Source organism: Aethina tumida, chromosome 2 (assembly GCF_024364675.1).
Source record: "Aethina tumida isolate Nest 87 chromosome 2, icAetTumi1.1, whole genome shotgun sequence".
Lineage (NCBI taxonomy): Eukaryota > Metazoa > Arthropoda > Insecta > Coleoptera > Nitidulidae > Aethina > Aethina tumida.
This window is the reverse complement of record NC_065436.1, coordinates 6,137,097-6,156,803: the sequence shown is the minus strand read 5'-3', so window position 1 is coordinate 6,156,803 and position 19,707 is coordinate 6,137,097. Positions and strand designations below refer to the sequence as shown.

At 29.9% G+C, this 19,707-nt stretch overlaps 4 protein-coding genes and 1 long non-coding RNA gene across 9 annotated transcripts; 2 read left to right on the top strand and 3 right to left on the bottom strand.

Annotated features, from left to right (window-relative positions):
• Nucleotides 1-724: 724 nt before the first annotated feature.
• LOC109600229 (uncharacterized) lies at nucleotides 725-2,792 on the bottom strand. 4 transcript variants are annotated; one of them, XM_020016354.2, is made up of 5 exons: nucleotides 2,729-2,792; nucleotides 1,801-1,898; nucleotides 1,534-1,754; nucleotides 1,389-1,481; nucleotides 725-1,330 (listed from the first exon to the last, which is right to left on the bottom strand). In XM_020016354.2, the coding sequence occupies exons 2-5, from the start codon at nucleotides 1,884-1,886 to the stop codon at nucleotides 981-983; spliced, it is 750 nt and encodes a 249-aa protein (XP_019871913.2). In that variant the 5' UTR covers nucleotides 1,887-1,898; nucleotides 2,729-2,792; the 3' UTR covers nucleotides 725-980. The 4 variants fall into 4 exon arrangements, with proteins under 4 accessions (XP_019871913.2, XP_049818908.1, XP_019871914.2 ...); XM_049962951.1 differs by lacking the exon at nucleotides 2,729-2,792 and adding an exon at nucleotides 2,032-2,054; XM_020016355.2 differs by lacking the exon at nucleotides 2,729-2,792 and having other exon boundaries at nucleotides 725-1,341; nucleotides 1,801-2,005.
• Nucleotides 2,793-2,896: 104 nt separating this feature from the next.
• Nucleotides 2,897-7,899, top strand: LOC109600208 (bifunctional 3'-phosphoadenosine 5'-phosphosulfate synthase). Its single transcript, XM_020016319.2, has 3 exons — nucleotides 2,897-3,888; nucleotides 4,808-5,369; nucleotides 6,278-7,899. Exons 1-3 carry the CDS (start codon nucleotides 3,103-3,105, stop codon nucleotides 6,802-6,804), a joined length of 1,875 nt encoding a protein of 624 aa, XP_019871878.1. The 5' UTR covers nucleotides 2,897-3,102; the 3' UTR covers nucleotides 6,805-7,899.
• A 65-nt stretch (nucleotides 7,900-7,964) lies between these two features.
• LOC126264617 (uncharacterized) lies at nucleotides 7,965-8,741 on the top strand. The gene is made up of 3 exons (XR_007547301.1): nucleotides 7,965-8,349; nucleotides 8,402-8,604; nucleotides 8,659-8,741. It is a non-coding gene; the product is annotated as an uncharacterized LOC126264617 (long non-coding RNA).
• A 3,115-nt stretch (nucleotides 8,742-11,856) lies between these two features.
• On the bottom strand, nucleotides 11,857-16,096 carry LOC109600225 (SPRY domain-containing SOCS box protein 3). 2 transcript variants are annotated; one of them, XM_020016349.2, is made up of 3 exons: nucleotides 15,974-16,096; nucleotides 12,174-12,947; nucleotides 11,857-12,121 (listed from the first exon to the last, which is right to left on the bottom strand). In XM_020016349.2, exons 2-3 carry the CDS (start codon nucleotides 12,785-12,787, stop codon nucleotides 12,115-12,117), a joined length of 621 nt encoding a protein of 206 aa, XP_019871908.1. In that variant the 5' UTR covers nucleotides 12,788-12,947; nucleotides 15,974-16,096; the 3' UTR covers nucleotides 11,857-12,114. The 2 variants fall into 2 exon arrangements, with proteins under 2 accessions (XP_019871908.1, XP_019871907.1); XM_020016348.2 differs by having other exon boundaries at nucleotides 11,857-12,947.
• A 579-nt stretch (nucleotides 16,097-16,675) lies between these two features.
• On the bottom strand, nucleotides 16,676-19,696 carry LOC109600228 (SPRY domain-containing SOCS box protein 3). Its single transcript, XM_020016351.2, has 2 exons — nucleotides 19,531-19,696; nucleotides 16,676-17,773 (listed from the first exon to the last, which is right to left on the bottom strand). Exon 2 carries the CDS (start codon nucleotides 17,638-17,640, stop codon nucleotides 16,753-16,755), a length of 888 nt encoding a protein of 295 aa, XP_019871910.2. The 5' UTR covers nucleotides 17,641-17,773; nucleotides 19,531-19,696; the 3' UTR covers nucleotides 16,676-16,752.
• Nucleotides 19,697-19,707: the final 11 nt, after the last annotated feature.

Below are 19,707 nucleotides of genomic sequence, written 5' to 3'. Positions count from 1 at the left end.
ATTAAATTATATTGAATATTTCATTTATTTTTTTTAAATTTATACTATATTTTTTTTTATTTAAAATAAATATATTTTTTAATTTTAATGAATCATTTTATTAATAATTTTTCCATTATATTAAGTATTTTATTATTATTATTTTTTTCGTTGAAATTAAATATTTTATTTATGAATTTTTCTTAATATAATTAATATATTTTATATTTTTTCATGTTTATTATATCATATTAATCCTTTTATTATAATTTTTTATTTAAAATTAAATATTTTATATCATTTCTTTATATATTATTTGTTTATTTATTTAAAATAAATATTTATTATATTATATTAATATATATTTTTTTCACATCAAATAAAATATTTTAATATTTATATTATTATTGAAATGTACATTTCAATGGGAAATAGGTAAATAAAAATTATCTGATAATAGGATTATTTAAGAAAATATGCAAAAAATATATTTTAATAGAAATATATTCCAAATTATACAATTGACATAGTTAGGATAAGTATATTTGGTGGATATTTATTTTTATATGCAATTATCAAATGTAATATCAAATATTAATTAAGGTAAGACAAATAGTAACTTTTTTAAATACTAATTAGTGATGTTTATTAAATTGTTTCTAATCTCAGCTGTAACAATATATAAATACAAAAATTTATTAGGATTTGTTTAACATAAATATCTTTTTAATTCAAAATACTAATAAATAATAACATATACAGTACTATTTTGTTTCATTTTTAACACAGAAAATTGTGTTCAGTTTCTTCAAAGCTTCTAATCAACCGTCTTTTCTTCTCTAGTAATGTCAAGAAAACCAAAGCATGTAAATGTTTATATATATTCAGGAACTTCACAAATCATTTGCAAAAGATTTGTGTTCTTCACATCTTTCATTAATGTTTCTCCTCCATTTTAAATACTTGTAAATAGTTAACATCAGTGAATATTCAATGTTGGCTCATTTTGGTGGAAATAATTCAAAAGTTAATGCCTTACATTGTTCATGTTCACGTAATTTTTCTTCTAATTTTGCTACTTTTAGATTCAAATATAAATTTTCGTTTCTAAGTTTTTTCAGTGACTTTCTGAGCTTATTTTTTCTGGGGGTGTTAGCAGATAAATGTAAGCTGGTTTGTGTACTCTTTGATGTTAAATATTTTGTTGTTGTTGGTGTAGGTAACTTTGATAAGGTGGGTGTAGGGTGAGTTTCCTTTTCGATTGGGATAGGCTGGTTCATTAAAATATTCTCCAAAATGTTTAGGCTAGTTGGTGGTTCAGTTTCTTCAGTAATTTTAGTATAAGTATGTTCTAAAATTTACCTATTACAATTAATTGTATTATGAACTTCTACAGTAGTAGTATTTACCTTGTCCTGTATTACAATCTAATTCAGGTGAAGCACGGCAATAGCTGTGATCATTTAAACTTGAACTCCTTAATTTACAATTTTTTGGAATACCTAAAATATTTTAGTTTATTAATATTTTACAACAAATACATGTAATATCTACCTTGTACATTATTTGAATCATTTATAGCCTGACAGTAACTGTGTTCAGCTAAACTTGAACTTTCCATTGTTGGAAATAATGTAGGGACAGCATCAGATTTCAAACGATACACATTAAAATGTTTCTTTTCAAAATGTGCAGAGCAAATTTTATATTTAAATAAATTGACTCCTTTATGCAGAAGATCTTCTCTGCCACAAGCAATCAACCAAATTTGAGCTCTAAAATTTACAATTAATTTCTGTCTTTTAATACATTTCAACTTACCTTGCTTCCATTGGAAAATTAAAGAATTTTAAGTTGCAATTATAACTTTTGTTTTTACAATATTTGGCGGCACAACTAATTCTCATTGTTGTCGATTACTGCAAAGGAAAACAAGGTTAATTAATTTTACTGTCCTTCTGTATATTTTAAAATATTGAATAAATAAAAACAGAGCTACGTTGTAAATTTGTGAAATTTTATTAAGTTGTTATTGTCACAAGATGATACAACCTTTAACAATTTTATTAATTATCACTTTTAAGAAACTTTAGAAGGATATTATTTTGAGGTTATTAAAAACAATCACAATACCACCAGTGGCGGCTCCTCAGATGAGGCTATTTAAAATAGAATATAACTTAATATTTAAACAAAGATGGAAGGACAATATGATGTAAAACCTACAATTATAAAAGCAATAACAGTTTTATTCCAAATTTCAATGAATATTTCGTGTACAAGTTCTCTAGAGACACTTTTAAATGTGCTTCTTTGCGCCAATGTGTTTCAGGAATATTTTTATTGGATTCCAACATTCGCGCATGCGCTTTAAGGTCAAGTTATTGTTTCAATAGTGGGGGACCCGAGGCGTGCCTCTAGTCAAAGAGATAACTCCAAATAACTACACTAATTATATTAAATACATATTTCCAGTTTAAATTACTATAACAAAATGTTTGTTGTTAAAGAATTAAACCGTCTAATTCATAATTTGAATACTAAATTTACATGACAAAAACACTCGAATTGTATGTTGCTAATTATGCGTAAATAAAAATAAAATATTGTTTTTATTTTATATATAATGTGCCTCACCAGGCTAACGAGCCGCCACTGGTACAGTAACAGTGAACACTATTTTTGATACAAATTTGTATTTAATTTAATATTTGTTATATGAATTCGTAAGCATGTAAAGGTGTAATACCTTTTTAGCTAATTAACTTTTAAAGAATATTTCTCTAATATAAATATTACATATTTAAGTTTTTCATTTCACTCACTCTCGCTCTAAAGTATACTGAAATAAAGGACAGAAATGGTGGGGGGGGAACGTCATTACTTTAGTAGACAACAATTATTTTGTTTCGTGTCCTGTCAATCAAACATAACCTCCTTATGACACTGGAGGGGCAATTGGAGAAACATGTGTAATCGCCACTAAATCATAATCAGTCACGTATCAAGGTCTGTTCTATTGAATCACGGACGACTCTGATACACAAAATCTCAGACGTGTTTAAATTGTGTTGATAAGTGCAGTGCGATACTAAATTCAAGTGTGCGAACAAACTCGTCAGGATGTCGTCGCAGGATATCTACAAGAAACAGAAAACATGCATGCAAATAGCCACGAACGTCACCGAACAAAAACACCACGTATCCAGGGCTAAAAGGGGCCAAATATTGGGCCATCTGCGTGGTTTTAGGGGGTGCACTGTGTGGCTGACTGGCCTGTCTGGCGCCGGAAAGACATCGATTGCTTTTGAATTGGAGGCTTATTTGGTGTCGAGGGGCATCCCAGCTTATGGTCTGGATGGGGATAACATGAGAACCGGCCTCAACAAAGACCTGGGATTCTCCAAACAGGACAGGGAGGAGAATATTCGGAGGGTGGCTGAAGTTGCCAAGCTATTTGCTGATGCGGGACAAGTTTGCATTTGCAGCTTTGTGTCTCCATTTGCCGAAGACAGGGAGGTGGCCAGAAGGATACATCGTGACAATGATTTACCCTTTTTTGAAGTGTTTGTTGACACACCCCTTCATGTTTGTGAGGAAAGGGACACAAAAGGGCTATATCAAAAAGCTAGACAAGGTGTTATTAAAGGTTTCACTGGCATTGATCAACCCTATGAGTCCCCAGAAAATCCTGAATTAGTTGTTAAAACAGTGGATGCTTCAGTTGAAGAATCAACTATGCAAGTTGTGGAAATGCTTCAAGAGAATGGCATAATTCCTTTCACAGATGAACCCAATGATGATGTGTCAGAGTTATTTGTCCCTGAACACAGACTGGCCTCTGCATATGAGGAGGCATCATCATTGCCTGTTTTGGACATTAATGTCTTGGATTTACAATGGCTACAGGTTATTATTTTTTTTATTAATACTATTAATTATTAGTTCATTATATTATTTAATTAACTGACTTGACTGTTGAAATTCTCTAAGGTGTTAAAATGTATAAAGTATTAACATCTTAAATAAATATGATGAATCAGTTTTAGAGTTCTTTTAAGTGTTATTTATTTGCTTTTTATATTTAGATAATCATATAAAATATATAGGTCAATTTTTATTATACCTTCCATTAACATACTTATCTTATAATAACATGCTATGTTTATTTTAAATGTTTACAATTTTCTATTTACACTGTATGCTTATCTGATAATGTTAAAGATAATGTTTACATAATTTCAAACATTTAGGTAGTTTAATTTGTGTTTAATATATTCTAATTTACTTTAAGATTTTATGTTTTATTAAATTTGTATTTTCTTAAATTAACGGAACATATGTGTAGTTCATTCTGTACAATTATTGGAATTGAATTCAATTATTAATTAAATTATATTGCTATTTCAGTTTATAAGAATCAATTTATATAATTTGTGTGTCATAAAATCTTTCATTAATCTCTGTGAATTTAAATCTATTATTCAATAGTAGTCTGTTGCTTATTATAATTATTTAATGAAACTGTAAGAAATAATACATAATTTGTCGACAATTTACTTATCTGCAGTACCAAAATTTATCAAAATAAAATCTCTTTTAAATTAGAATATAAAAATGAAAATAAACTGAAGGTATCCAACTATTATATTGTATTTAACATATTATTTTAATAACCATGATATTTTTTTAATAATTCTTATTATTCCAATATATAATAAAAATATTTACTCAGCCAATCTCTCACTTTCAAACAATTGGATGAAAGACACATCCATATTAAACATATCCTCTATTTTTGTTATTAATTATTGTTTTATATTTTTAGATTCTTAGTGAGGGCTGGGCCCACCCTCTCAAAGGTTTCATGAGAGAAGATCAGTTACTCCAGACGCTGCACTTCAACAATTTGATCGTCGACGGCAACCTCGTCAGCCAGAGCATACCCATAGTCCTCCCATTATCCGGCCACGACAAAGACCGTCTAAACGACGTGTCCGCCATCGCCCTGCACTTCAAAAACGAATGCTACGCCATCCTCCGTAAGCCCGAATTCTATTGGCACAGGAAGGAAGAAAGAGCTGCCAGGCAGTTCGGTACGACAAACAAGGACCATCCGTACGTTAAAATGATCTACGAATCGGGCGATTGGTTGGTGGGCGGCGAGTTGGAGGTGCTGAAACGGGTGAGGTGGAACGATGGCCTGGACGATTATCGCCTAACACCGAAGGAGCTGAAAACTAGGTTCAAGCAAATGGGGGCGGACGCTGTGTTTGCGTTCCAGCTGAGGAATCCGATACACAATGGGCATGCCCTGTTAATGACGGACACCAGAAGGCAGCTTCAGGACAGGGGTTATAAGAAGCCTGTGCTCTTACTTCACCCTCTAGGTGAGTTTATATCCTGAATATCTAGAACTGCAAATATTTACATCTACTCAATAGTTTTATATTAAATTTTTATGAATATTTTCTGCTCAAGTTCTTCAGAGGCACTTTTAAATGTGCCTCTTCTGGCCAATTCGTTTCATAAGTAAATCTTGAATATTCTCTTCTATTGGGTTGCAAGAACCACCATTCAGAGTTTCACTAGAAAAATCTATTATTTTGATACAAATGAAGTAACATTCATTAGTCCAGATCTTGTTCAACATGAAAAATCAAAAACTTTCAAAAAATATAATAAAATTTATTTTAAACACAACAAGCATAATTTTAATTATAATAATTTAATTATAATATAATATGTAAAAGTAAAATATTATAAATAAATGTATACAAATAAGTAGATATACTAAAAGGAAATAAAAATTAGACAAAGAGACGCTGAGCCCAAAATACTATTCAGTATCTTCAATTCCAATAAAATATTGTTGTATTTATGTATGTTTTTAAATAATATTTTATATAATATGTTAATGATATTTTGAAATTTGAGTATTCTTAGGAATTATAGCAATTATTTATTTAATATTTGTTCTTTTAAACAAATTATTTTGATACAAATGAAGTAAATGTTTATCCAGAGAAAATGATAATAAAATTAATAAACGGTAGCAACAAACACGTGTATCTTAGGTCATAATTAATAAAATAATTAATATTTGTGATTGGAAAACTTTAGAAGCTTATTATTTATGTTATGGAATATCCAAAAATATATATTTTGTACAATTATCTTATAAATAGTTTAATTTCACTATGTTAAAAATATCTTTATGGGCCTGAGGTCCAAATATGTGTTTAGTTTTTAAATTTAATAATTAATATTTGTGATTAACATACATATAACGTTTCAGGCGGCTGGATCAAAGACGACGATGTCCCACTGCCGGTGCGCATCCAGCAACACCAGGCCGTAATGGACGAGGGCCTGCTTGACCGCAACTCCACCGTCCTGGCCATATTCCCCAGCCCGATGAACTACGCGGGCCCCACCGAGGTGCAGTGGCACGCCAAGGCCCGCATGAACGCCGGCGCCCACTTCTACATAGTGGGCCGCGACCCGGCCGGCGTGCCGCATCCCGCCGGCAAGGAGGCCACCCCCGACGGCAACTTGTACGAGGTCACGCACGGCGGACGCGTGCTCAAAATGGCACCCGGACTGAACGCGTTGGAGATCATACCGTTCAGGGTGGCGGCCTACGACGTGAAGAACAGGAAAATGGACTTCTTCGATCCGGCACGCAAAGAGGATTTTGATTTTATATCGGGCACTAAGATGAGGGGTCTGGCGAGAAGTGGGGAGTTGCCGCCGGATGGGTTTATGGCACCCAAAGCTTGGGAAGTATTAGCTGGGTATTATCAATCACTGAATAAGTGTTAAAATGGCTTTAATCTATGGTGAATTGGTGTTTAAATGTTACTGTTCTTAATTAAGTAGGTACATAACTAAAAATACTCATTTAAAACAATCTGTACAGCAGTGCATCAATCAAATAAATAGGATGATAAAGAAGTAACAACAGATCACTAAATAAGCTAATTTTGAATTACATACACGTTATGAAAAGAAGAGAAATTGATCAAAGTTCCACTAATCACTCTAAAAATTGATAACCAATTATATAAACACTCACGTGTAGTTTATGCCAAAGTAAACAATGGTTGTGATAACATTGTAATTATAAATGTACTTAGTACTTATTATACAATAATAATGTATTAATTTATATAGAAACCTTGTGTATATACTTTTTATTCCGGATTAATATACTAATAAGGCTCCTAAATACATTTTTAACATAGTAAAATTAAACTACTTGAAAGATATTTATACAATATACATATTTTTTCCAATAAGAATTCTTTTGGAAATAAAATTGGTGCCTGAGGTACACATGTTTGTTTCTTCTCTTTATTAACATTGTTATCATTTTCTCTGAACAAACATTTACTTCATTTGTGTCAAAATAATTTGTTTAAAATGAACAAATAATAACATAACATGTAATGCTGAAAAGGAATATTTGTATTGCCTACTTAATTAATGAATACCATATTCAAAAATTGAGTAACTTTATTATATAAAGTTGATGTGCATCATATATCAATGTATATCTGAATAATATGAATTTAGGTTTGTTACCTTCCTTTTAGTTGTTATTCCAGCACCTACTGGGTAAATAATTGCTATCATTCCTAAGTATGCTCAAATTGCTAAATACCATTAACATATTATATAAAATATTATTTAAATACATACATAAATAGGACAATATTTTATTGGAATTGAAGATACTGTATAATACTTTGGGCTCAGCGTCACTTTGTGTAATTTTTATTTGCTTTAAGTATATCTACATATTTTTATACATTTATTTATAATATTTTACTTTTACATATTATATTATAATTAAATTATTATATTTAAAATTATGCTTGTTGTGTTTAAAATAAATTTTATTATATTTTTTTGAAAGTGTTTTTGATTGTGTCTTAGATGTCTCACACAAGAAAGATTCACATAATTCGTTGTGTGCACATTTGAGTTAAAAGAAGACTTCACATTTTGGTAATACTATTAAGTTTATTTCAATTTTTTCCCAAAGGCATAGTTGTATCAAAACGAATACAAAAGTCCAAATTTGTATACTTTTCATGGCAAACAAGATCTGAGTTAATAAAAGTATAGATCTCTGAACTCCCCCAAAAACTAAATTTACATTATTTTAGATATAAACTTGGTAAAGTGACTAAAATAGAGGATACGTACATTTTTGATTGCCACAATTTCAATCAATCAACATATACTATACAAATGGTCATCCCAATTTTATTCCTTAATAAATTGCATACTTTTTTTCAACGAATCTTTAAACAGAAGGCAGAACAGAACAGTTAGTGATGTTAGACGGAGGAACTTAGAGTTGTAAGTATAATTTTCACACAAATCATGTAGATAATAACTAGTTTTTTAATAGCATTACAGACAGGCGAGGATGGAGGCTTTGACTGCAGCACATCCGGATTATAAAGAGGACATTTCTTCAGGATTATCTACTTTGAAGTACCCTAAGCCGTTTACGGAACCACCATCGTTGAGTAGCAGTAAATTTACCACTCCATTCTATTCTTTGCACGGGTCCGACGATGAGGGCCTGATTCCGTTGTTTTCGAAGGAGAGGTAAGATGGTTTAATTGGCTCTGAATCATTAAATAATGTAATCATTTGTTTCAGTTGGAGGAATTGAGGGGACAATAAAACAACAGCGAAACCATGAGGATGCCAATCTCTTAAATTAGTGTTTATACTAGAGCTACTTATATTTGTTCGTTATGATTTATATAATAGAACTGATGTACAAATTTATTTAGATTATCAGATACATGTTTTCAATCACATAAATATATGTAGTAAAATGTTAATCATGTATATATAACAATCTTGAAATTTAAAATTTTGTAAAAGAATAGTAGAAGTGGCGACAAAACTGTCTTGCATTTTTATTATCCTAACGAAAAACGCCACATTTGTTGCTAATAAATATTTTAAACTTAAATATCGAAAATATGCAGTGTGGCGTCATCTACAGTATATACATTAAACTATTACAAAGCAGAGTACAGGTTCCTGTTATTCATTATGGTCGAGTTCTGCATATTACGTGTAGATGGCATCCACATACCTATTTGACAATGCATTGTATTAATAATTCAGTAAATATTAGTTACTATTAATAATGAAGAGATATCTTACACTTTCATATATAGCGGCCCCGATTTATCAAACTATTAAATAATCAATAAATTTCATTATTTTGCGACTTGCTAGTGACATTTATCGTATCTATAAGGAACTATTGCGATACACATTACAGATTTCGTTTTTAACGCGAGATAGAACACTAATAATTTAGACTCTTACACATAGAGGGCGAATGTGCTTGATTCTGCTAACATTACTAAATCTCAAATTTGTTGAATTTTAGTGGTGTTCTAATGAAAAATGTTTGTATTGTCTACAACAAATATTTAGTGTTGTAAAATATATAAATTTACTGTTGGCGGATTTATACCGTTTTACATAACTTTAACATGTAATTGTTAAACTCTGTAATATGTTATAATGTATAAAAATAAATAATATATAAATTAAAATTATTTTAGTGTTTTATTTAATAATATCATATAAACCTTAATACAGAACAGGTAAGTTGAAAATAAAAAAATAGATAAAGGGCAGGAAAACCCCTGATACAAAATCACAAAATCGTAAAAATTGTCTGAGAAAACTAAAATTTTAAACTTTGTAACAGGATAACAGAAATGCGAGGAGGTGTGTGCTCCTAATACAAAAAAGGCGGGAAAATTCAAATTTTTAAATTTTGGCGGGGAAACTCCTGATACTTTTTTGGCGGGAAAATACCACCTCGCGTTTCTGTGATCCGGATACAAAATCGCAAAATCGTAAAAATTGGCTGAGAAAACTAAAATTTTAAACTTTATAACGGGATAACAGAAATGCGAGGAGGTGTGTGCTCCTAATACAAAAAAGGCGGGAAAATTCAAATTTTTAAAAATTGGCGGGAAAACTCCTGATACTTTTCTGGCGGGAAAATACCTCCTCGCGTTTCTGTGATCCCGATACAAAATCGCAAATTCGTAAAAATTGGCTGAGAAATCTGAAATTTTTAAACTTTGTAACAGGATAACAGAAATGCGAAGAGGTGTGTGCTCCTAATACAAAAAAGGCGGGAAAATTCAAATTTTTAAATTTTGGCGGGAATACTCCTGATACTTTTTTGGCGGGAAAATACCTCCTCGCGTTTCTGTGATCCCGATACAAAATCGCAAAATCGTAAAAATTGGCTGAGAAAACTAAAATTTTAAACTTTGTAACGGGATAACAGAAATGCGAGGAGGTGTGTGCTCCTAATACAAAAAAGGCGGGAAAATTCAAATTTTTAAAAAATGGCGGGAAAACTCCTGATACTTTTTTGGCGGGAAAATACCTCCTCGCGTTTCTGTGATCCGGATACAAAATCGCGAAATCGTAAAAATTTTAAATTGTGAGAGGGTAAGAGAAATGGTCATCTATTACAAATACATTGAATTACTACAGAAATTATTACAGATTCCTGTAATGGATATTCGCAGAGTTTAGTCTCTTATAGATAGAGGGTACTGTGTCATACACTAGTGACATCTATTGCACGTATAAAGAACTATTAAAATACGATTACAGATTTCCTTTTCGTCGTTAAGGTGCGTTTCCACTTACCATTCAATAATACAGGATTCTATACTGAATTTTTGATTAAGGTGCATTCCCACTTTTAGGTTTAAATGATTGGAAAAATGAAACAAAATATAAGTATATCTTTTTATTTTTAAAACTGTCTTTACACATACAGATTAAAAAAGTATCTACTTATCTAAAAGCAATTCAAAAGATTATATAAATGTAATTTGTATTTTATTTTACTTATTTTAAATATAATTTATTTTGTAATAAAATGTGAAATAAGAAAACAAATTTTTATTAAAAAAGAATATTTATGGAGTAGTAACTAAGTAATAACAATCTTCTTCTTAACATATTCTAAGATAAAGAATAAGTCACAATAACTGTGTGACTAAATAATAAAAATAATGTACACAAAAACATTAAACGAAGATAAGCAACATTAATTTGTAAGCCGAAGTGTGGACCCGGTTCATATCTGCCGCAGTAGTCACCACACTGCCCCTCGAAGATGGGATCATGTCTGTTGGAGAAAATGCGGGCGGTGGTGTTGGGTTACACTGGTCCTCCGAGTGAAGCGAACGACGTATGAGACTAATCTCTGGAGAAGCCACCTTGAGGACAATCAGAGAACTGTGGATGGAAGTGGTTCGTGCCTTTGATCAAGTTGGAGTAGGTGAAATCATTCTGGAACAAGAAAATCAGTTAACTGAAGGGTTGATTGTGGTGTTGGGGGACTTACTGATGATTTCCAATGAAGAGATTTTGAGTCAGACCTTCCAAAAGTTACTTAAGTCATGTCTGTCTTTGTCGATCAAGTCGCAGTTGTTATAGGGGCACGTCAGCAAGTCAATCAACCTAAGAATATCATTTATTTATTTAATTAACTTTAGTTTTGATATCACAGTTTGCCGTAGAATGCAACATAATTCTTGGTGTATGGTTACAAAGAAATGAATCCTTTTGGTTCAGGAGTATTCATTTTATAGCAATAATTATTGACAAATTTGTTATTTAACATTTTAAAAGGTTTTTAGCTTTTTAATCGAGACTTCATGTCGTTGTCATTAAGTTTTCAATTGGATTTAGATCAGGCCAGTGGGCTGACCAATCTCATGTATTTGTATTTGCCTAGAAGACAGGAATTGATGCCGTTTTTGATTATTTAGTTCTACAATAAATGACTAGAGATTAAACACCATTATTTAGTATTATTTTATTGTACCACAAGTAATATATATAAAAAACCAAAACTGTTTTGCTCACAGATTCGCTCTACTAAGTTTTAAGTACTTCAGATAGTTCCTTAGTCCTTCTCCTCTTCCTCCGAAGTCACCGTTTCGTTATTTCCTTCATTTGAGGGTTGCAACCAGAAATACTTGCTTTCGAAATGTTCAGCTATTTGCGGTAATTCATTTCGGTACGTCCGGTACAGATGCGGATGTTTCATCACGACCTTCAAACAGTGTAATTGTAAACTCGCACTTGCTGAAGCCGAACAAGTCAACCTGATCAACGACTCCGCTGCGGTAGAGCTCAACATTGGATACAATGTTGAATGTTTTCTTAGGTTTTCAAAAGCAACACCACGAGGACGTCTGTTGACGTAATATTCAAGACTCCCTTTCCACATGTCCAAGTACACACCCACAAGACACCCAATCCCGAACGAAATTCCATAGTTCCGCTTCTCCTGATCGTGTTGAACGGTACCTCGGTAAGAATAGCCCCACGATTCCGCATCCAAACCAAGGAAGCTGCAGAAGTTGCCCATCAAATTCTGATAATTGATTCGTCCCGTCCCTATGCCAACCATAACATCCGAACCATAAAGAGGGGACACTATCTTAACTTCCCAATAGTAATGTTTATCCCTTTCGAAAGGTTTGCCGCCTTTCACCACGGCGGTGCCTTCACTTCTCTCCGGATGGAAGAGCACGTCTTTATCATTATTCGACAGCACAACATTCAACGCGGACTCTGGCCTTTGGAACTTCCATTCAAAGTGATTCCTATCCTCGCCACATCTACACAACAAAATACCATTCGTGATTCTTTCAATGCAATTCTCCCTACAAAATTTGTTGGTGTTGGAATTATCTACGGGCATCTCGAAGGTCATGCGAAAGAACTTCAAAATTACTTCGATAACGGGATGAAAAAGTTAAAAGTAGAAGATGGATCCAAGCTGGACATGTGTCATACATATGATAAGTGCTCAATTTACACTAAGTTATACTTTAGGTTTTTAAACCGTATGTCCGTATGCCAGGATTTAATTCCTACAAAAAATAAAATAATGTAATAACTTATGTAAACATCTTGACAATTTAAAAATATATACAGTGGTGGAAAAAGTATGGAATATTTATTCTCTTGTTACAAATTACACTTAATGTTTTCCCTAATATCAAAACTTCACAAAAACTCAAATATTTCAATATTTTGTAGCGTGACCTTTGGCTTTTATCTCTCCTGCTGCTCTACAATGGTCAACAGGAATTTATTGCCACCGTTCCTGTATGGTTTGAAGATTATGGTATTTTCCAATATGTTCTTGTATTGAAAACGATTAAAGAACGACAAAAATATATTTACAACATTATTTTATTAATTTAATAAACATAAATTTCATTAGAGTCTAAAGAATTTGAAGAATATAAAGAATCTAAAGAAAGAATCTAAATAAAGAATCTAAAGAAAGAATCTAAAAAAAGAATTTAAATAAAGAATCTAAAGAAAGAATCTAAAGAAAGAATCTAAAGGAAGAATCTAAAGAAAGAATCTAAAGGAAGAATCTAAATAAAGAAACTAAAGAAAGAATCTAAAGAAAGAATTTAAATAAAGAATCTGATGAAGGAGGAGAAAGAATTCGAAGAAAGAATCTAAAGAAAGAATCTAAAGAAAGAATCTAAAGAAAGAATCTAAAGAAAGAATTTAAAGAAAGAATATAAAGAAATAAATTAAAGAAAGAATATAAAGAAATAAATTAAAGAAGGAGTCTAAAGAAAGAATCTGAAGAAAGAATATAAAGAAAGAATATAAAGAAAGAATCTAAAGAAAGAATTTAAAGAAAAAATCTAAAGAAAGAATCTACAGAAAGAATCTAAAGGAAGAATCTAAAGAAAGAATCTAAAGACAGAATCTAAAGAAAGAATCTAAAGAAAGAATCTAAAGAAAGAATCTAAAGGAAGAATCTAAATAAAAAAACTAAAGAAAGAATGTAAAGAAAGAATCTAAAGAAAGAATTTAAATAAAGAATCTAAAGAAAGAATCTAAAGAAAGAATCTAAAGAAAGAGTCTAAAGAAGGGGTCTAAAGAAAAAATCTAAAGAAAGAATCTAAAGAAAAAATCTAAAGAAAGAATCTAAAGAAAGAATGTAAAGAAACAATCTAAAGGAAGAATCTAAAGAAAGAAACTAAAGAAAGAATCTAAAGAAAGAATCTAAAGAAATAATTTAAAGAAAGAATCTAAAGAAAGAATCCGAAGAAAGAATCTAAAGAAAGAATCTAAAAAAAGAATCTAAATAAAGAATCTAAAGAAAGAGTTTAATGAAGGAGTCTAAAGAAAGAATCTGAAGAAAGAATATAAAGAAAGAATCTAAAGAAAGAATTTAAAGAAAGGATATAAAGAAAGAAACTAAAGAAAGAATCTAAAGAAAGAATCTAAAGAAAGAATTTAAAGAAAGAATCTGAAGAAAGAATCTAAATAAAGAAATTAAAGAAAGAATCTAAAGAAAGAATCTAAAGAAAGAATTTAAATAAAGAATCTAAAGAAAGAATCTAAAGAAAGAATGTAAAGAAAGAATCTAAAGGAGGCTAAAGAAAGAAACTAAAGAAAGAATCCGAAGAAAGAATCTAAAGAAAGAATCTAAAGAAAGAATCTAAAGAAAGAGTCTAAAGAAGGAGGTTAAAGAAAGAATCTAAAGAAAGAATCCGAAGAAAGAATCTAAAGAAAGAATCTAAAAAATGAATCTAAATAAGAATCTAAAGAAAGAATCTAAAGAAAGAGTTTAAAGAAGGAGTCTAAAGAAAGAATCTGAAGAAAGAATATAAAGAAAGAATCTAAAGAAAGAATTTAAAGAAAGGATATAAAGAAAGAAACTAAAGAAAGAATCTAAAGAAAGAATCTAAAGAAAGAATTTAAAGAAAGAATCTAAATAAAGAAATTAAAGAAAGAATCTAAAGAAAGAATCTAAAGAAAGAATTTAAATAAAGAATCTAAAGAAAGAATCTAAAGAAAGAATGTAAAGAAAGAATCTAAAGGAGGCTAAAGGAAGAAACTAAAGAAAGAATCCGAAGAAAGAATCTAAAGAAAGAATCTAAACAATGTAAAGAAAGAATTTAAATAAAGAATCTAAAGAAATAGTCTAAAGAAGGAATCTAAAGAAAGAATTTAAAGAAAGAATCTGAAGAAAGAATCTAAAGAAAGAATCTAAAGAAAGAATCTAAAAAAAGAATCTAAAGAAAGAATCTAAAGAAAGAATCTAAAGAAAGAAACTAAAGAAAGAATCTAAAGAAGGAATCTAAAGAAAGAATTGAAAGGAAGAATCTAAAGAAAGAATCTAAAGAATCTAAATAAAGAATATAAAGAAAGAATCTAAAGAAAGAATGTAAAGAAAGAATTTAAAGGAAGAATCTAAAGAAAGAAACTAAAGAAAGAATCTAAAGAAAGAATCTTAAGAAAGAATCTAAAGAAAGAATGTAAATAAAGAATCTAAATAAAGAATCTAAAGAATTTAAAGAATCTAAAGACTTTAAAGAATCTAAAGAATCTCAGGACATTTTAAAAAAACCTTGTAAGGAATAATAGTAAGATAACATTTTCTACTTTTAAGCAAATATAATATTTTTTTATTAAAAACAGATGTTTTCAATTGTTAACAGTAAAAGAAATTAATATCTATTATTAGACATGGCATAAAAACTATTGAATGAATGGAGAACCACAAAAAATCTTTTGCATTTTGTACTATTAAAAACATGATTTTTAAAATAGCATAATGTTTGTATTTTGTCAATATAAACATCAAAAGTTAAATATTACTCATTTATTTCATTTGTAAAAATATATTATTAATAAAATTTTAATTTAATTAAAAATTAACGACCATTTTAGGGATGTTTATTTGCAATCAATATTTGTTTAATGGACAGCCCAAACTTCAAAACATTTCCACAATAAATGTCTGTATTTTTTAATATAAACATCAAAAGTTAAACATTATTCATTTATTCTATTTATAAAAATATATTAATAATAGAACACAACACAGACTTAAAAACATTTTTACAATAAATTGACTTACCATCGATAAATTTAAGAACATTTTCTTTGAGCATCCTGAAGTAAATACGAAAAATAACCAGGATTCCTTTTCGTTATTTTGTTTTGTTTCGTAAAGCAAATGGAGCAACACAAGCAAACATATTCAGTCAGGACATATTAAATAATTATTTTCTTTTTTTTGTATTACTACATACAGTGGCTGCCACATAATTAAAAACGACTACTTATAAGTAACGAAATAAAAATAGTAAATGCTTTATTACATTAACAACAATAAATTTCCAGATGAACATCCATAATGCTCCTTTTATAGGTCCAAACTTTTTACTATTGCAGGATAATGCACGACCACACACAGCCCATGTTGTCCGAAATTATCTTGGGACGTTGAGACTAATGCTATGTCCTGGTCAGCTAACAGTCCAGACCTTAATCCAATAGAACATATGTGGAACATTCCTGGGAGACGTTTAAGGGACTATCCTAACCGTCCGAATAACTTAGAGGTTGAGGAGTGTCTTTTACTAGAAATTTGGGATCAAAATGAAATTCGACCCAGATTTTGAGTATGAACAGAAGATATGAGACTGTAGAGGTGGAAATACCCCATATTAAGTTCAATTAATCAATTATTATTGGTGTGGTGCTTTAATTTCTTGGAACACTTCATTTTGCTGACCATGTTTTTTTATTTTTAAAGAGGGCAGAGAAGATATTTGTTATAAAGGGTTTTAGTATTATTTTATTGAGATATATACATAAAATATACATGTAGTCCACAAAAAACAATATAAAATATTAACTTTTAAACCGTTTTATTAAATCATTTGCAGATACGGTCGAGTAAGGTGATAGTTCTTCATCAGATAATTCAAAACTCCTCTTCCTCATTCGTCTTCTAATCGCTATCTTCGATAGTACTTCATTAGAGGGTTGCAACCAAAAGTACTTCCTTTCTAGTTGTTCAGCGATTTGCGGCAACTCACACCTGTACGTCTGATACAGCTGCGGGTGCTTCATCACAGCCTTCAAACAGTACAATTCCAAACTTGTACTCACCGACACGGTACAAATCGTTCTAAAAATCGAATAGTTAGTAGCACTCATCATTGGATATAACATTTTATGCTTTTTAAGGCCTTTAAAGGCGACACCACGAGCCCGTCTATTGACGTAGTACTCGAGAGTACCCAGCCACATGTCCAGGTGCACACCTACAAGACACCCAACCCCGAACGGAATCCCGTAGTCCTGCTTCACCTTATCGTGCTGAATGACACCTCTGTAAGAATAACCCCACGAATTCGCATCGAGGCCCAACAGGCTGCACTGCTCAGCCAACTGGTCGTAATTGACGCGTCCCGTACCGACGCCAATCATAACATCGACGCCGGACAGTTCGGTCAGCGCCTTCACCTCCCAGTAGTAGTGTCTGTCTTTTTCGAAGGGTGTGTTGCTGGTTACTAAGGCGGTACCTTCACTTTCGGGAGGATGGAACAGTACGTATTTCTTATTCTTTTTTAGTTCAACGTTGGATCCGATTTCCGGCAACTGGAACTTCCACTCGTAGCGTTTCATTTCCTGGCCACATTTGCACAACAGGAATCCTGCGTTCAGTGCTGCCAGGCAAGCTTTCGTACAGAATTTGTTGGTGTCCGAATTGTCCACTGGCATTTCGAAGAACATTTTAATACAGTTATAGTTACGTCGACGTCGATCTAATAAAGTTAGCAGTAGTGGATGGATCTAAGCTTGATTTGAGTCAAGTTACACTCAATTGTATTTTTAATCCGTTTGTCACTATGGCAAGATTCAATTTCTGTAAAAAATAAAGTAATATTGTAGTCCGATTAATAATATACATTAAATTCTTAATGATGAAATCCCAGACTGATAAAAATCAATTGGTTTATGTTTAAAATCGTGGGTTCCACCTAATTTTGGCTATAAAAATCGAAAAAACATTTCTTCTTCTTTTTTTTTTCAAAATATTGAATTGTAAGGGTCCTGTTAAAAAATAATATTTCTTAGAGAAAAATTAATTAAATAATAAAAAAATATGTACTATGTGACTATTTTTTTCAAAAAGTTTATTAAAAATAGCATATTTTCAAATCAGAAAATTTTTTCAATTTTTTATTAATTTTTAAAAATTCAACAATTTATTAAATAAAATTTAATTTTAATATTTACATTTTTTTCAAGATTTCTATTATTTTTTAAAATATTCTATTACCCTTTTATTAATTTTCAATAATTTACAAAAAACTTCAATAGAAAATGATTCAAATTTTTAATATTTCGTTTTAATCCATTAATATTTTACCATAAACGAATAAATCGACTGAATTTGCTCAAAGTTTTTGGAATTGTATCTTGTTCATCAAAAAAAAAAAATGTTAAGTTTTTAATATTATATAAATATGTTATTTGAAAATATTTTTATTTTAAATTATTTACAAATTTGGAAAAAAAACAAAGTTTGAATTAAAAATGTGTACATAAAATTTTCAAGAAAACACCTCAAAAAATCAGTATTTTTTAAGTTTAAAAATAGTTTTTCTCTAAGATTTTACTACATAAAAATTGAATTGAAAAATAACGTTATAAAATATTCTATTTTTTTTTTTTTGAAAATATTCTATTTTTGATGAACTTTCTAAAAAAAATAGACACACATTATAAAAATTTGTTTCATAAAAATTACAGGGAAAAACCTTATTGTCCATTATTGACTTTTTTTTGAAAATATTGTATTTTTGATGTTTCTGAAGAAAAAATAGTTTAGGTTGGATTAGGTTTCTATTTCTTTTTTTTAAATTTAAATTTTCTATTTTTGATGACCTTTCTAAAAAATAGACACAGAATAAAAAATAAAAATTTCAAGGAAAAACTTCATAAATCAATATTGTTCAAATTTAAAGTTATTTTTTCTGTAAGAAATTTTGATTTGTTTCAGTTGTTTCAATTGTTCATCACGCTTAAAAATAGAACAAAAAAATGTATGAAAAAATATTAATTTTTAAATATTTTATGATATACATTTTCTAAAATTCATAAATAATTGAAAATTACCTTATCGACATTTTTTTAAAGTTTAAAAAAAAATTTCATAAAAAATTACAAACAAAAACCGTAAAAATCAACATTTAAAATTATTTTTTCTCTTAGAAATATTAATTTTCTTTACCGGATTAAAATATACTCTTTAATGCGCCGAAGAGTAGAATATTAATAGTTAAGAACAAACTAAAAACAATTTATTGAAAATTTACTGTTATTATAAACAAATCTGATTTGTCTGATCTGTCCCATTTGGACTGGAATATCCCATATATTAAAATAAAACTCGTAATACACTCAATTTTGAACCCTTTTTTTAAAAAGGAAACAACAATTATCAACCATTTTTAGGAGGTTTATTTGCATATAGTATTATATTAGGCCCCACACAATTTAGAGATTTTACTAAGTGAATATATAAGAAGTTCCCACAGACTAGCACTTAATTCAACATATATATGCTTATAAATTTATTATACCTCTCTAAAATGTTTGTACCATAAATACACTTACCAATAATGAGTTCAAAAATATTTTCTTTTATCCCACTGCAGAGAGTAAGTAAAATAACCAAAATTGTTTACTCTTTTTTGATCTTGATCATTGAATGGTAAGTCACATTTTGTATTATACAGTGGTGGCCACATAATTAAAAGCAAATAGTTGTAAGTTGTGAAAGAAGTGATCCAA

Bases quoted from the DNA above. Each gene is read 5' to 3' on its own strand.
- LOC109600228 (XM_020016351.2), bottom strand. From the start codon at position 17,640: ATGTTCTTCGAAATGCCAGTGGACAATTCGGACACCAACAAATTCTGT.
- LOC109600225 (XM_020016348.2), bottom strand. From the start codon at position 12,787: ATGACCTTCGAGATGCCCGTAGATAATTCCAACACCAACAAATTTTGT.
- LOC109600229 (XM_020016354.2), bottom strand. From the start codon at position 1,886: ATGAGAATTAGTTGTGCCGCCAAATATTGTAAAAACAAAAGTTATAAT. The intron at 1,755-1,800 runs GTAAGTTGAAAT...TGTAAATTTTAG, and splicing joins AATTTTCCAATGGAAGCAAG to AGCTCAAATTTGGTTGATTG. The intron at 1,331-1,388 runs GTAAATACTACT...GGTAAATTTTAG, and splicing joins AGATTGTAATACAGGACAAG to AACATACTTATACTAAAATT.
- LOC109600208 (XM_020016319.2), top strand. From the start codon at position 3,103: ATGTCGTCGCAGGATATCTACAAGAAACAGAAAACATGCATGCAAATA. The intron at 3,889-4,807 runs GTTATTATTTTT...TTATATTTTTAG, and splicing joins TGGATTTACAATGGCTACAG to ATTCTTAGTGAGGGCTGGGC. The intron at 5,370-6,277 runs GTGAGTTTATAT...ATAACGTTTCAG, and splicing joins GCTCTTACTTCACCCTCTAG to GCGGCTGGATCAAAGACGAC.